The sequence below is a fragment of the Protobothrops mucrosquamatus genome, unplaced genomic scaffold (genome assembly GCF_001527695.2).
Source record: "Protobothrops mucrosquamatus isolate PMUCROS unplaced genomic scaffold, P.Mucros_1.0 scaffold_295, whole genome shotgun sequence".
Lineage (NCBI taxonomy): Eukaryota > Metazoa > Chordata > Lepidosauria > Squamata > Viperidae > Protobothrops > Protobothrops mucrosquamatus.
The window spans coordinates 65,403-81,837 of record NW_015386371.1 but is presented as its reverse complement, the minus strand read 5'-3'; the positions used below and the strand labels follow the sequence as shown (position 1 = coordinate 81,837).

The 16,435-nt window shown below is 42.4% G+C and overlaps 2 protein-coding genes across 2 annotated transcripts in view; both read left to right on the top strand.

Annotated features, from left to right (window-relative positions):
* LOC107302885 (complement C2) overlaps window positions 1-1,507 on the top strand; it is a gene marked incomplete at its 5' end in the record, with an annotated part of 24,108 nt that extends 22,601 nt beyond the window's left edge. Inside the window, 1 exon segment of the mRNA XM_015832046.1 lies at window positions 890-1,507. Coding sequence (XP_015687532.1) covers window positions 890-1,078 — 189 coding nt within the window.
* Window positions 1,508-9,620: 8,113 nt separating this feature from the next.
* Window positions 9,621-16,435, top strand: part of LOC107302884 (complement factor B-like) — a 51,995-nt gene continuing 45,180 nt past the window's right edge. Inside the window, exon 1 of the mRNA XM_029287320.1 lies at window positions 9,621-9,847. Within this exon, the coding sequence (XP_029143153.1) occupies window positions 9,790-9,847 (58 nt within the window). The 5' untranslated portion in view covers window positions 9,621-9,789. The remainder of the gene's footprint in view (window positions 9,848-16,435) is intronic.

Here is a 16,435-nt window from a genome sequence, read left to right as displayed (position 1 = left end):
TGAGCCAGTCAGGATCGAACTCCTGACAGTGGATAGCCTGCAATACTTCATTCTAACCACTACGCCATCACGGCTCTTGCATTAACAGAGGGATAGAATCAAGATCACGTGAAGTATTAATACCACTTTACAATGACTCTAGAAAGAGAACAGAGAAGAGCAACAAAGATGATTAGGGGACTGGAGGCTAAAGCATATAAGGAACGGCTGCTGGAATTGGGTATGTCTAGTTTAATGAAGAGAAGGACAAGGGGGGACATGATAGCAGTATTCCAATATCTCAGGGGTTGCCATAAAGAAGAGGGAGTCAAGCTATTCTCCAAAGCGCCTGAAGGCAGGACAAGAAGCAACGGGTGGAAACTAATCAAGGAGAGAAGCAACCTAGAACTAAGGAGAAACTTCCTGACAGTTAGAACAATTAACCAGTGGAACAACCTGCCTCCAGAAGCTGTGACTGCTCCAACACTGGAGGTTTTTAAGAAGAGACTGGACAGCCATTTGTCTGAAATGGTATAGGGTTTCCTGCCTGAGCAGGGGGTTGGAGCAGATGACCTCCAAGGTCCCTTCCAACTTTTATTATTATTATTATTATTATTATTATTATTATTATTATTATTATTATTATTATTATTATTATTATTATTATTATTATTATTATTATTATTACAACATCATGATGTACATTTTGACATCATACTTAGGAATAACCACCAATGGCTATACCTATTGGAAAATGGAAGCTTCCTTGTTCACAGCCACCCCAAGTGAAGAGCAAGAAACAGTGAGATTTAGGTTGGCCAAGAACATTAATAACCACAATTAGTGATTCACTGGATCTCATCCAGGTTATCTAGTTTATTATTTACAATTCCTTTCTCTTTCCCAATAGGTGGGTGTGATCAGCTGGGGTACATATGATCCATGTGTACGGAAGAGGAAAAACGACAATGGGGAAATGATACGAGAGGAGCCAAGCAAAGCATACAAACCACGAGATTTCTACATCAGCCTCTTTCAAGTGCAGGATTGGTTAAGAAAACATCTGGACAAGTCCTTGAGATTCATTCCCATGCAGTGAACTTCTAGTATTTGCTCTTAACCAGAACTTAGTACAGTATTTGCCCAGCCAGCAATCGCCATAATAATGATTAAAAATTACCTTGATGACATCTGGCAATTGAAATATTGATATTCACAGCAGAAGGATCCAAATTTGGTCCAAAGTTCCTTCCACAGACATTGCAAAAATGCCAATCAGCTGAAAATAAAATTAAGCCAGTGGTTTCTTTCACACCATACTGTATATTATGCACCCCTGCTTGTCTTCCAAGATCCTTCGATAATATTTATTCAAAAGTTAATCCTATTCCCCTGAAGCTTTCTAGTGTTGATTAAGACAATGGCTATTAAAAGCTTATTCCTTGTTCTTTCTCCCCTGTTTGTTATGACTTCTTACCGAGCATGGCAACAGGAATACTGTTAAATAAACTGTCAGTGGAGTAGCATATCTCATTTGACTCTTAATATATATTCTTGTGTGCCTAGATTGAATGTTTGTGCATAGTGCTATTAGTGGTTTCTTTCCACACGTTCTTTGCGTTATACATAGCATAATGTATTTCGTAGTTTGCAATCAGGCCTTTGTGTGAGAAAAGAAAGGTATCTGAGCAAACAGATGAATCAGGAATTCATGATAAGAGGCCATTAGAAATCCCCAGGAAGCAATAAGTAAGTCAAAGCACTTTTGAATGAGAGGAATCCTGTTTCCTGTTTCAAACAGGATGCTTTTGATTCGAAATATTGAAGTGCCCGGAATGGTTTGCTACCTCTATCCAAATTAGACTCTATGATGTCCATGGGAGGGGCAGGTCTTAGGACTGCGAGATTGTGGCTGCCATCTGAACTTGTTGGACACACACGTACACACACACAACATCTGAATGTCCTTGTTTAGTATCCTAATTACATTTTAAATCTGGACGTCATTTTAAAAAGCAACACAAAACAAAGAGAAAAGTGACCCAGAAAACCATAGTGCTCCGCTTAATCATTCCATGTCCCTGAATTTCTTTCTACAAATAAATGAATAACCCGATAGATCAGCGGTTCTCAACCTATGGGTCGCGACCCCATTTGGGGTGGATCGACCATTTCACAGGGGTCACCAAACAAGGCTGTCCGCCATTTTTTTTCCCCCTTTTCCGGCGGGTGCCTTACCTCCCTTGAGCTGGGCCAGCTGGTGGTCGGCCTGCTCCGTCTCTGCCACTTGCCAGCTACGCCTCGGCCGGCGCAGGGGGCGGAACCACGCATGCGCGGCACTCCCGTGAAGGGAAAGTCCTCGACTTACGATCGGTTGGGTAGTCCTTGACTTACGACCGGTTTAGTCCTTGACTTATGACCGGTTTAGTCCTCGACTTACGACCAGTTTAGTCCTCGAATTACGACCGGTTGGGGTCGCAGCATTAAAAAGGTTGAGAACCAATGCGATAGATGCATTATGGTTTTTTTTTTCATCCAGGATACAATCTTGGAGTAAGTGAAGAGGAGTGCATGTAGTTTCAGAAAGTTAAAGAAAAAAATGTTGGCTATGATTTTATAGTGCAGTGGTGGCGAACCTTTGGCACGCGTGCCAGAGGCGGCACTCAGAGCCCTCTCTGTGGGCACACAGGCCATGCCCTGGAGATGGCAACCGTCCCTCTTCAACCAGCCGCCCGCTAACTCGCCGAGGTCCTACATGGCCGGATGCATCCCAGCACCCATGCGCTTGCTGGCCTCTGTGTGCAGAGGTCGATGGTGTCAGGCAGCAGCCGCCCTGGCCTCTACTTGCCCTGTGACAATGGCACCCCCGCCCTGTCTCCCTTGCCTCGCCTCACCCCGCAGAGGAGGGACGCCTGTGAGGGCCGGGCAGGGTTGGGGGAGATCCAGGGGGGTCTCTGCCAGGTGGGGTGGTGGGTGGCAGGACCAGCCTCCTGCCCACCGCCCCACCTGCCAGAGACCCCCTGGACCTCCCCCAACCCTGCCCGGCCCCCACAGGCGTCCCTCCCCACAAGCAACATCGAAGTGATCACACCCACCTTGGCCACTCCCACCCAATCTGCCATGACCACCACAGCCACGCCCACCCAGTGGGCCATGCCCACCTGGCACCCGGTGATAAATAAGTGGGTTTTGGGTTGCAGTTTGGGCACTCGGTCTCTAAAAGGTTCGCCATCACTGTTATAGTGGCATGACACTCTAATAACCAATTTGAAATAATAGAAAATACCTGTAGCTCAGGGTTTTAGATTTTGGTAGTGGTTGGCTCTCCAAGCTTGTTTCAATTTAGTTTCTGAATGTTTCATTACCCGACTAGGTAACATCATCAGCAGGATTTTCTTGTCCTATTTTATTTATAAGCTAAGGAAAATTGGACAAGAAAATTCTGTTGCTGATGTTACCTAGTCTGGTAATGAAACGTTCCGAAACTACCTAGGAAGATTCTGGAAAAGATAATCAAGCAACGAATCAATGAACACCTAGAGGCAAACAAAGTCATAACCAAAAGCCAACATGGATTTGTCAAAAACAGATCATGCCAGACAAATCTTATTGCATTCTTTGATCAGGTGACAAAATTAGTGGACCAGAGGAATGCTGTGGATATAATTTATTTGAACTTCAGTAAGGAATTTGATAAAGTAGACTACAACCTACTACTTGATAAGATAGAAAAATGTGGGTTAGACAGCATCACTATCAGATGGATTTGTAGCTGGCTGACAGGCCGTACTCAGCGTGTGGTCCTCAATGGAACTGCATCTACATGGATGGAACTGTGCAGTGGGGTGCCCCAGGGCTCTGTTCTGGGCCCAGTGCTCTTCAACATCTTCATCAATGATTTGGATGAGGAGATAGACGGGGAACTCATCAAATTTGTAGATGACACCAACCTGGCAGGAATAGCCAACGCTCCAGAAGACAGGCTTAAGATACAGAAGGATCTGGACAGACTTGAACACTGGGCGCTATCTAACAAAATGAAATTCAGTGGTGAAAAAAGTAAGGTTCTACATTTAGGCAAGAAAAACCAAATGTACAGGTATAGTATAGGGGGTACCTTGCTCCATAGTAGCAACTGTGAGAGGGATCTCAGAGTCGTAGTGGACAATCACTTAAATATGAGCCAGCAGTGTGCTGCAGCTGCCAGAAAAGCCAACACAAAGCTAGGCTGCATTAACAGGGAGAGAATCAAGATGACGTGAAGTGTTAATACCACTTTACAATGCCTTGGTAAGGCCACACTTGGAATACTGCATCCAGTTTTGGTCACCATGATGTAAAAAAGATGTTGAGACTCTAGAAAGAGTACAGAGAAGAGCAACAAAGATGACTAGGGAACTGGAGGCTAAAACATATAAGGAACGGTTGCTGAAATTGGGTATGTCTAGTTTAATGAAGAGAAGGACAGGATAGCAGTGTTCCAATATCTCAGGGGCTGCCACAAAGAAGAGGGAGTCAAGCTATTCTCCAAAGCACCTGAAGGCAGGACAAGAAGCCACGGATGGAAACTCATCAAAGAGAGAAGCAACTTAGAACTAAGGAGAACTTTCCTGACAGTTAGAACTACTAATCAATGGAAAGGCTTGCCTCTAGAAGTTATGGATGCTTCAATACTGGAGGTTTTTAAGAAGACATTAGACAACCATTTGTCTGGAATGGTATAGATTCTCCTGCTTGAGCAGGGGTTTCGACGAAGACCTCCAAGATCTGCAACTCTTTTATTCCGTTACTAAATGAATGGCGGTGTGTAGAAGGCTACCTGTATAAAAAATGTAAATAAATGACTCGTGGTCACTGCCCCTTTCTCTCCTTTTTTTATATAAAACTGAAGGAAATGACAACTGAATATAAGTGGGTGTGCTTGCTGAAAAAAAAACCCAATGATTTAGAACCATCAGCCCTCCCACTCTTCAAACATGGACAGCAGCAGTTGGACTTGGGACCCAATAGAGCCAGGAGTATCAAGAAGAGGCACTGAGAAGAACTCACACCCTTGCCCCAAACAATGGATTTTTTTCTCTCTTCTTTTGAAGGATAGTAAAGTTATACATTCATCACATCACAGATAAAAATGATAAAAATACCAAGAAACAAATTCAGGTAACTTGTATAAATAAAAGCACGCGCACATACAAACGTATATACAACAATGGATTCTAGATAGGGTGTTTGGCCTGCCAGAAGTTGCCTAAAATAGTTCCATATAATGATCCTGGGCTTACTCAGAGTTAAAAGGGTTAGCTGGGAACACTTGAAATACTTAAAGCACATCTTAAAATTGGGACTGGTATTATCTTTTCAAACCTGGCAGACCGGGGTTTTTATTTATTTATGGATGGTGAAGAAAGTTAAAGACAACAATTTTAACAATCCAACCCAATACAACTGAGAACTCACCAATTCCAATTTATAAGAGGACAACATGACCAACCAAGTTGAATTAATCTATTGGCTCAAATGTCTGGCTCTGTGTTTCTTAACCTTGTCCACTTTGAGATGTATGGACTTCAACTCCCAGAATTCCCCAGACAGCCATGCTGAATGTACCAAAGGGTTAGGTTTTGCATTGATGCTCTGTCTTTCTTCTGATTTTGAGGCTTTCTCCTTTCCTACCCCACCAGTCCTTACCAGTCCCACTACAAGTTGGATTAAAAAACAACAACCAAATGTTTCTACATCTTTATGGAGAATAGGATTGAACAGAAGGAATTATGACGACCAGTATGGAACCACTTATTTAGCAACACTTTGAGATATAGTCATTAGCTGGAGTAACAGAATAACAGAATAACAGAGTCGGAGGGGACCTTGGAGGTTTTCTAGTCCAGCATTCCCTAATCTTTCCAGGTTGGCATGCGGAGAGGGGGGAAGAGGGGATGGTTTTATGTGAGGGACAGGCACGCATACAGCTTCATTTGTGTGGCCACGAATAGGGCTGGGAGCTCCGGTGCCCACCGCTTGCGCAAGTGGGGCTGTGCACGCCTGCCCACCACTAACGCAGCCCAGTTTTGAATAGGCCATGGCCCAGTAGTGGGCCGTGGTCCACAGGTTGGGGACCCCTGTTCTAATCCAAGGCCCTGCTCAAGCAGGAGACCCTATACCAGTGGTGGCGAACCTATGGCACGCGTGCCAGAGGGGACACTCAGAGCCCTCTCTGTGGGCACGCGCACCATCGCCCCAGCACAGAGTTCGCCAGAGTAGCGAGCAAGTGCCGTTTGGAAGCATTTGAAAGCGACAGGGCAGTGAGCGAGCAAGCGAGCGAGTGAAAAGGTGGCGTTTGGAAGCGTTTGGAAGTGACAGGGCAGTAAGTGAGAGAGTGAGTGAGCAAGCAGCATTTAGAAGCATTTGGAAGCGAGGGGGCAGTGAGCAAGTAAAAAAGTGGTGTTTGGAAGCGTTTGGAAGCAACGGGGCAGTGAGCGAACGAGCAAGTGGCGTTTGGAAGCTATGGGGCAGTGAGTGAGTGAATGAGCAAGTGGCGTTTGGAAGCATTTGGAAATGACGGGGCAGTGAGAGAGTGAGCGAGCAAGTGGCGTTTGGAAGTGACGGGGCGGTCCAAATCTAAAAATGCATTTAGAAAATTTTACAACATTTGCAGACAATCCTACAAGCTATCAGGAAGGAATTTTCTACCATTGTAGCAGCTGCAAAGGTGGATTTTAGCAACAGATTTTTACAGTTCCGCAAGATGGAGACAACCCTGTGTTTTCTTACTTCTCCAGATAAAGCCAGATTTGAAGAACTTTATCTTTCCTGCTTACACTGGTTAGATTTAGGAAATCTGGAAATGGAGCTATTGGAATTTCAAGAAAGCTCTATCTGGGGAAATTAATTCTATGAACTGCGTGAAACACTTGAGAAGATAGAAGGGATGACAAAGGACAGCACAGTTAGTTCTGAAAATGAAATCCTTAAAATGAAATCTTTGTTAAAGAAACAAAACATCAAGTCATTCAGTTCCATTGTATTATACATCAAGAAGCTCTTTGTGCCAGGGAAAGCAGCAAAAACTTTGACAATGTCCTCAAAGATGTCGCAAAAATGATGAATTACATCATGGCTCGTGCTCTGAATTTACGAAAGTTGCAAGCAATTCTTCAGGAGGTTCAGGCACAGTGTAATTGTTTACTTATGTACAATTATGTCCAGTGGCTGAGCAGAGGACGAGAAAGATTTGTAGCCTGCTTGGATGAAATTAGGCTGTTAATGAATGAAAAAGGGCAGGAATATCCACAGCTCACTGATACGGCCTGGCTTACCAACCTCATGTTTTTTTTACAGATTTTACAATACACTTCAATGTACTGAACAAACAACTACAAGGTGGAGGGAAAACAGCCGAAAGGATGTTTTGTGATATTAAAACATTTGTGAGAAAACTGCTGGTTTTTGAAAGAGACCTTGAAAGTGGGCAGCTGAAATATTTTCCAAAAACTAAAAATGCATTTAGAAAATTCTACATTTGCAGACAATCCTACAAGCCGTCAGGAAATCTACAAAGAATTTTCTAGCATTTTAGCAGCTGCAAAGGTGAATTTTGTAACAGATTTTTACAGTTCCGTAAGATAGAGACAACCCTGATTTTTCTTACTTCTCCAGGTAAAGCCAAATTTGAAGAACTTGATCTTTCCTGCTTACACTCGTTAGATTTAGGAAATCTAGAAATGAAGCTATTAGAATTTCAAGAAAGCTCTATCTGCAAAAATAAATTCTATGACACTTGAGAAGATAAAAGGGTTGACAAAGGACAGCACAGTTAGTTCTGAAAATGAAATCCTTAAAGTGTGGAATTCTTTGCCAAATAATTTTAAGTGAGTGAAAGCATTTGAGATTGCTTTCCTTACTTTGTTTGAATCATCTTATGCTTGTGAGCAGCTGTTTTCAGCTTTGAATTGTATCAAATCTGACACCAGAAACAGACTAACGGATGACCTGATTGCTGCATGTGTTGCTCTCAAACGTACAAAGTATCAGCCAAGGTTAGACAAATTATCAGCATGCATACAATAGCAAAAATCACATTAATTGTTCAAAAGCATGCCAACTGCAAACTTTTACCTTTCAATAAAAAGTTGTTTGTATCATTGAAAGCTCTGTTGTTGTGTTTTTCTTTTAAGACAAAAATGTTAATGTATGAGTTGTTTTTTCTAAACTAAAACCTCAGTATTCAGGTTAAATTGCCATGTTGGCACTTTGCGATAAATAAGTGGGTTTTGGGTTGACGTTTGGGCACTTGGTCTCTAAAAGGTTCGCCATCACTGACCTATACCATTTCAGACAAATGGTGATAATAATAATAATAATAATAATAATAATGATGATAATAATAATAATAATAATAATAATAATAATAATAATAATAATAATAATAATAATAATAATAATAATAATAAAGTTGGAAGGGACTTTGGAGGTCATCGAGTCCAACCCCCTGCTCAGGCACAAACCCTACACCATTTCAGACAAATGGCTGTCCAGTCTCTTCTTAAAAACTTCCAGTGTTGGCGCATTCACTGCTTCTGGAGGCAGGTTGTTCCACTGGTTAATTGTTCTAACTGTCAGGAAGTTCCTCCTTAGTTCTAGGTTGCTTCTCTCCTTGATTAGTTTCCACCCGTTGCCTCTTGTCCTGCCGTCAGGCGCTTTGGAGAATAGCTTGACTCCCTCTTCTTTGTGGCAGCCCCTGAGATACTGGAACACTGCTATCCTGTCCCCCCTCGTCCTTCTCTTCGTTAAACTAGACATACCCAGTTCCAGCAACCGTTCCTTATATGTTTTAGCCTCCAGTCCCCTAATCATCTTTGTTGCTCTTCTCTGTACTCTTTCTAGAGTCTCAGCATCTTTTTTACATCGTGGTGACCAAAACTGGATGCAGTATTCCAAGTGTGGCCTTACCAAGGCATTGTAAAGTGGTATTAATACTTCGCGTGATCTTGATTCTATCCCTCTGTTAATGCAGCCCAGCACTGTGTTGGCTTTTTCGGCAGCTGCAACACAGTGCTGGCTTGTCCAATCTCTTCACAATGTTGCCATGAAACTCTGTGTTTCGCATTGTTTTGAAGGGCTGGTTCAGACCATGTGTGTCTCCTTGCTTTCGTTTGCACTGCCTACTCCCAGGCAATCCTGAGATCAATTATCCTGAGTCTAAATCAATTAGACTTCATATTGTGCTCATAGTCCATGCTGATAAAGTCTTTAGAAATTATGTTTAATTATCACATGCCAAAAAACTGCTATTTGTATTATAGTTTGGCTTGATAAATAGTGGGACACTAGTGGGAAGAGCAAACAAGGAGGGCGGGGGGTGATGAGTAAGAACCATGGACCTGGGCTCCAGCAAAGACCCATTGCTTAGCAATAGCTGGGACCTGATACACTGCAGTAATCCTCTGGCATAATTCAGATTGTGAAACTTTCCTTTGTAATATTAAATCTGGGGATTTCCCAGTTGATCTTTCCTCCTTTCCTGCTTCCCAGATTCAGCTTTGCCCGATTTCATTCCCAAAACCTTGGGAATTCCTGTCCACCTGCAGACCAAGGTCTTCTGGCCTCACCCGTCTCCCCCCCGACTCTAGAATTGCTTAATGGACTGTGTTATTTCCCAAAACTCAGCTGCTTTTGTCGGGGTGGGGTCAGCCAACGACACGTTTGGAGGGAGGAAAACCAACATTTCATAAGCAGCTGCCCCGCACGGCTGCTGTCAGTACCAAAATAGCAGCAGAGAAACTGAAAGGCGGACGGGAAAGAGAGGCAGGAATGGAGAGGGCTCATCTGCTCCTTTACATCGCCAGTGTCCTTGGGGCACTTGGCACAGGTAAGCTAAAAAAATCCAGAAACAACTAGTGAGTTTCCTCCAAGTGCCCAGAGCAAGGTTGGGCTTGGAGGAAGCTAATGGCTCTTGAAGCCTGAAACTTCTCAGACTTTTATTCTGCTGAAAATGATGCCCACAAGGGTGTAGGAGAAGGGTTGTCACATGAAAATAATGATGTTTTTTAAAGGTTTGTTGTTGTTTTTTCCAGTTCCCCTGTTGGAACTCTTTGCTAGTGAATATTTGCTGCTTTCTCCTTTTCGCCAGTCTTTGCTACCTGTATTTTGCATAACTGCTCTTTTTGACATCTGCAAAACAAGGGATTGATTGTCTATTTAATTTTAGCAGCTAAAGCTATTAACTGCCCAGCATAAGGAAACTCTAGATCAGAGGTCCCCAACCTTTTGGGCACCAGGGACCGGTTCCATGGAGAGAGTTTTTCCATGGACTGGAGGGTGTGTAGTTTTGTGTGCTGCCTGCATCCCGTGGATGGGGCTTTGCTTGTTTGTGCGGGCCGGTTGCTGGCATGCTGCAGCCCGGTACTGGTCCACGGACCGGGGGGGTGGGTTGGGGACCCCTGCTCTAGATAATATTGCAACTGTGTTGTGGATTAACAAGGCCCCTTCATTTGCTATGCTAAAAAAATAAATAAATCACAACGTTAGAATAATGAAACTTCAGAGGGAGGAACCACAGTTCTATCAAATTTGGACGAATTTAACAGTTTATCTCAATAGCAATAGTCCACAATATGGCAACATTTTATGCAGGGTAAATTTGTGTGTGTAAACTGTGATTTTTTTTAGCAGAGATTTTGTAACTTTCTATGTTTTTTTCACTGTGATCTTGGATTTAATCATAGTTTAATCATAATCATGTTAATCATAGTTCAATAAAAATTTCTAGCTGCTTTTTGACATGCAAAAATATTGGATGGAGGACTTACAATGGTTCTTCAATAAGAGGCAGGTTTTAAGAACCAACATTCAGTGATGTAGGCAGCCTTATAGACAGTCACTTATCTGAGATGGTATAGGTTCTCCTGCTTGAGCAGGGGGCTGGACTAGAAGACCTCCAGGGTCCCTTCCAGCTCTATTCTATTCTAACTTATATGACAATGTCTGTACTTTATATGCAATGCTTATGAAAAACAATCAAGAGATTGTTACACAGAATTTTTGGCATTTGGAGTCTAAGAGAGGAGAAAGCTTTCAAAACGAATTTTGAGTTTTGAAATCAAACATTATCATTTCCTTTCTGAATTGCACATTTGAAAAGCCAGAAATGGGCAAAGGTCTGTTTCAAAATCTGTTGAAATGCCTTGGATGTTTTTCAAAATCATTTAAGTGTAAAAAATTGTGAATGCAATGTATCTTTTTGTTTATGAATCCTTTACACTTTAATGCATAGACAATAGGTTTCATTTTATTCTTACAAGGAAGTTTTCAGCATATTTTAAGGCATTTGTCATTTATAAAGCACGGTGTGATCACCTGGGTTTTTCCCTTTTTCCAGTGTATGAAAAGCTATATACGGGCAAAGGCTTACATTTCATTTATTTAACTAATCTTATTTGTTTATTTAATGTATACCCATCTCAAACACGTGATTCTGGGTGGCTAGCAATCTTTAGAAACAAAATAACAACCATTATAGTCCTTCTTAAAAATAATTGCATGGGAAAAGCATAATCTCAGAAAGAGAAGTTTATAAGCCTAGCACTTTTCCTGATTTATGCGAAGATTTATTTACTGGCTTCCGCATTTTAACTGCAGCTTACACAAGGCTAAGCATATCTAAGTAAGAATTAAACTGAGATTTACCACAAAGATAAAGATAAAAGGCTGACTAAGACTTCCATCCTTCCGAGGTCGGTAAAATGAGAACCCAGACTGTTGGGGGCAATATGCTGACTCTGTAAAACCGCTTAGATAGGGGCCAGGGCTGTAAAGCACCGTGAAGCGGTATATAAATCTAAGCGCTACTGCTATTGCTAAAAAGCAGAGTGGTTGTGTTCTCTTTCTTAAAGTACTTGGTTTGCTTTTTGCAAGATTGTAATCAGTTTTTCAGGCCATTTATAATGGTTTTTGTTTGTTTGGTCTGCTTCTGTCAGAAATAAGACGGCCTAAGGCCTAGAAAGTTTTTGGCTATTGGTTTGAGGCTTACGGGACTTTCAGAAACAATCCTTCCTAAACAAACTGGATTAGCTATTAGACTAAGTACACTAAATTGCAGGATTATTGACAGACCTAGACATTTCCCAATAGGAAGAATTTGTCGCTATTACACCATCCCTTTTTATAAATGTGTGCACCCTTGCACACATGCAAAAGATAAACCAATTGTCTCTCAGAGGTGTGTAATCCCTAGCTTACCAAATATTGCAGGACTTCATTTCTCAGCAACCTCCAGTATACATGGCTAACGGGGAGGGATGCTGGGAGTTTAAGTCAACCACACCCAAAGGGCTAGATGCCTTCTCTGTAAAGCAGAATTTCTCAGTCTTGGCAGCTTCAAGATGTGTGGACTTCAACTCCCAGAATTCCCTAGTCAGCATGGGGCATTGTGGGAGTTGATCTCTACACATGTTAAAGCTGCCAGGGTTAAAAACTGCTGTTCTAAAGGGACATAGTTGCTCACGAAGGACCCCTCCCCATAATGCATTTTGCTAAAAGCCCACACTCTCTATTACACACATTGCCGGACTGGGGGGGGGGAAACCACAGCTGCCATCTTGACTTTTTTGACCCCATCCCCTATGTTTTATTTCCAAGGCCAAATGCCTTGCATTTCCTTGTATTCTAGTAAACTTCAGCAGACCTTTGTGATTTTGGATTGCCAGTGAGAAGGGAGAGAATCTTGCCTCGTGGACTACAGTAGTCCTCGACTTACAACAGTTCATTTAGTGACTGTTCAAAGTTACAATGGCACTGAAAAAAAGTGATGTATGACAATTTTTCAGACTTACGACCATTGCAGCATCCCCATGATGACGTGATCAAAATTCAGGGACTTGGCAACTGACTCATATTTGTGACGGTTGCAGTGTCCTAGGGTCCTGTGAGCACCCTTTGTGGCCTTCTGACAAGGGAAGCCAGATTCACTTAACAACCTTGTCACCAACTTAACAACTGCAATGATTCACTTAATAAGTGTGGCAAGAAAGGTCGACAAATGGGGGCAAAACTCATTTAACAACTGTCTTGCTTAGCCACAGGATGTCAACGCTGCTAACATCGGATGTTCTTGCTTTGACAACAGATGGAAATGCAGCCATTTTTCTCTATTGCTTTTAGAGTTAGTTGATGCTGGGAAGGGGAATGTGGATGAGAGTCCAGCTAGTCATAACAATAATAATTCAGCCGTGGGAACCCAAGGTCATTGGGCCCAGAATTGATAGAGTTTTGGCGGGCTGGAGAGCTGGGGAGAAAGCCTGCGCTTCAAGCTAATTGGGGAATGTGATTTATGACTGTTAATTAGAGGAGGGAATTGCGCTTTGCTACTTTGTGCCAGGGGAGGGAATTTAGTTTTTGGTTTCGACTACGTAGTGCCGATATTTTGTTTCTCGAATAAAAGATTCTTCAAGGTAAACAATGCCTCAGAGTTCTTTTGAAGAGTTTCATCTGTTGGAACCATGATACAGAAATTTTGGGTTCAATTGTAGTTGTAAGCCGAGGACTGCCCTATGCATCCCACAGCCAAAGGAAAAGGGTGGCCCCATCTTTCTTTCTGCAAAGATGGGGTCCTGATGCAGCTTTCAAAATGTGGGGTTATAGAATATGACTAATTTCAGATTTTGGAAGTGGGGGGGGGGTTCAAATGCAAACTAAGCCCACCCTTCCCCGATACAGCTCTACACAAAGGAATAGGGAGACTAATTCCCAGCTTCCCAAACCAGTGTGACTCCAGATTGCCTTAGTACTGCACTGCCTGAGGTAAAATGGCCTGGGTTACTTCTCCTTTCATACCCCCTTTTTTTTTAAATGGGGAATTGTATTAAGGCAAGATAGTTTCAGAGCTTGACCTAAAAAAAAAATGAGCTCCTTGGACTTCAGGGAAAAGGAAAGGGGAAAAGGAGTTCATTGAATCAAGATGTCCTTAACTTTAAGTTTTAATTTATTCAGGTTTTACTGTAAATGTATTTTTTATGTCTTTAAGCCACTTATGGCTTATGTCTTTAAGTTACTTATGGTAAGATGGGTGGCCAATAAAATTTATTTATTTATAAACAAACAAACAAACAAACAAACAAACAAACAAACAAACAAACAAATAAATAAATAAATAAATAAATAACTTAGGGTAAATACATTCAGTACAGGTAGTCCTCAACTTGCAACCTTTTGTGGTTCGAAGTTACAACAGCACTGAAAAAAGTGTCTGATGACCGTTTTTCGCACTTAAGACCGTTGCACCACCTCCATGGTCACGTGATTATAATTTGGATGGATGGCACCGGCTCATATTTATGACGGTCACAATGTCCCACAGTCATGTGATCATCTTTTGTGAACTTCTGACAAGCAAAGTCAATGGAGAAGCCAGATTCACTTAACAACTGGGTTACTAACTTAACCACTGCAGGGCTTCGCTTAACACCTGTGGCAAGATAGGTCGTAAAATGGGGCAACACTCACTTAACAGAAAGCTTAGTGACAGAAATTTTGATCTCAGTTGTGGTCGAGGACTACCTATATATAACACCACAGTCCTCAGATCTTGAGTAATATTTTACTCAACCCTGAGTTAAGGTTTGCTTTTCAAAATAAGCTCTGAGGCTAGCTTTCACCTCAGGTAACAGCCCCAGCTCACAGCAGTTTTCGAACAACGAAAATAACGTGAAAATCCTCTCCTACAATGGGTCATTACAAGGGGGGAGGACAAAACCTCAAATCCCTGGCCTAGCTCCTGATGTCACCTAGAGGGAGGCAAAAAAGTCAAGATGGAAGCCACAGCCAAACAATCAAACTCTACCTCTTTTGCAATGCAAGTAAAAAAAAAATAGCAGGATTGAGGCTGCCATCTTGATTTCCTGCCTGTGCGTTGCAAGGGAAAGCTAAAGGAAGGTATCTCCTCTATAAGGCAGTCCTCACTTAGGGACTATCTGAGGTTACAATGTACCTCCCCAAAAGTACCTAGGACCCAGTTCTGAAGTTCCAACGGTCACAGCCCCACGTAGTCAATTTATCACATTTTGGATACTTGGCAACCAGCTCAAATTTACGGCCATTGGCAGCTTCCTGGGGTGATGTGACTGCAGTTTTTGACATTTTTTGCCATTTTCCATCATTTACTTCCCGTTTCCAGCAAAAAAACAGCCATTGAAGACAGGTTTGCGTAACAACTGTCGCATACACTTTACAACCGCCACCAGAAAGATTGTCAAATCTGACACAGTTAAGTGGTGATCTGCCACATCTTACAACCATAATTCCACGCTCAATTTCAGTCACAGGTTGAGGGCTACCTGTACACCTTGACCTGAAAACTTTTACACATTTGGCTGCGCCCACATAACACACTGAGGTTATGGGGATGGACCATTTTTTCCCCCTTAACCAAATTACTGGATTAAAACCCTGCCCATGGCTTCCATCATGTGGTTGCATCGCCATCTTGACTTTTTTGACTCCTCAGGAGCCCGATTGAAGGCTTATCATTGCGTTTAGCTGGAATTTGAAACAAAGGCTTGTTGTTGACTCCAAATTCTGATTCCTGAGGACAGAAAAACAGTTTCTGCCCCTCTGACTCAAATGCTAAGATTCAAGGACACGGTTCTTGATAAGCTAGGTTTATGACAGATACTTGGAAATCTATAATTAAAGCGGAAAGCCAGCAATTACCAACTAGTTGCCTGAAGCCATCTATATAGCATTCCTGAGGTTCAAAACTTAGGCCAGTGTTTCTCAACCTTAGCCATTTTAAGATGTGTGGACTTCAACTCCCAGAAATCCTCAGCTGGGGAATTCTGGGAGTTGAAGTCCACACGTCTTAAAATGGCTAAGTCTGAGAAACACTGCCTTAGGGATCTTCCCCCCCACCCACCCCAGTGACCCAAAAGGAAGCTAAGCTATTCTCTCTCTCTCTCTCTCTCTCTCTCTCTCTCTCTCTCTCTCTCTCTCTCTCTCTCTCTCTCTCTCTCTCTCTCTCTCTCTCTCTCTCTCTCACACACACACACACACACACACACACATTCGCCTTTTGAAAAAGCACCTTTGAGACAATTACAATCATGTTACTAACTTAACAGCTGCAGTGATTCACTTAACAACTGTGGCAAGAAATGGGACAAAACTCACCTAACTTACTTAACAACTGTCTCGCTTAGCAGCAGACATTTTGGGCTCAATTGTGGTCGTAAGTCAAGTGTTATCTGTATAGGCTCTGGTCCTGCCTTAGGCCTGAAGTCAGAACTGGGAGACTTTGGGCCAGTCCCTTCCCCCACTTCTAGGGAAAATCATTTCTGAAAAACATTGCCAAGAAAACCACATGGACTTTTCCCTGTAGTTGCTGGGAGTCAAGACTGACTTGCAGTCATCAAAAGCAAAATTAAAACTCATATAGCCTAAAGGTTGGCTATTCAGGATCTGGAAT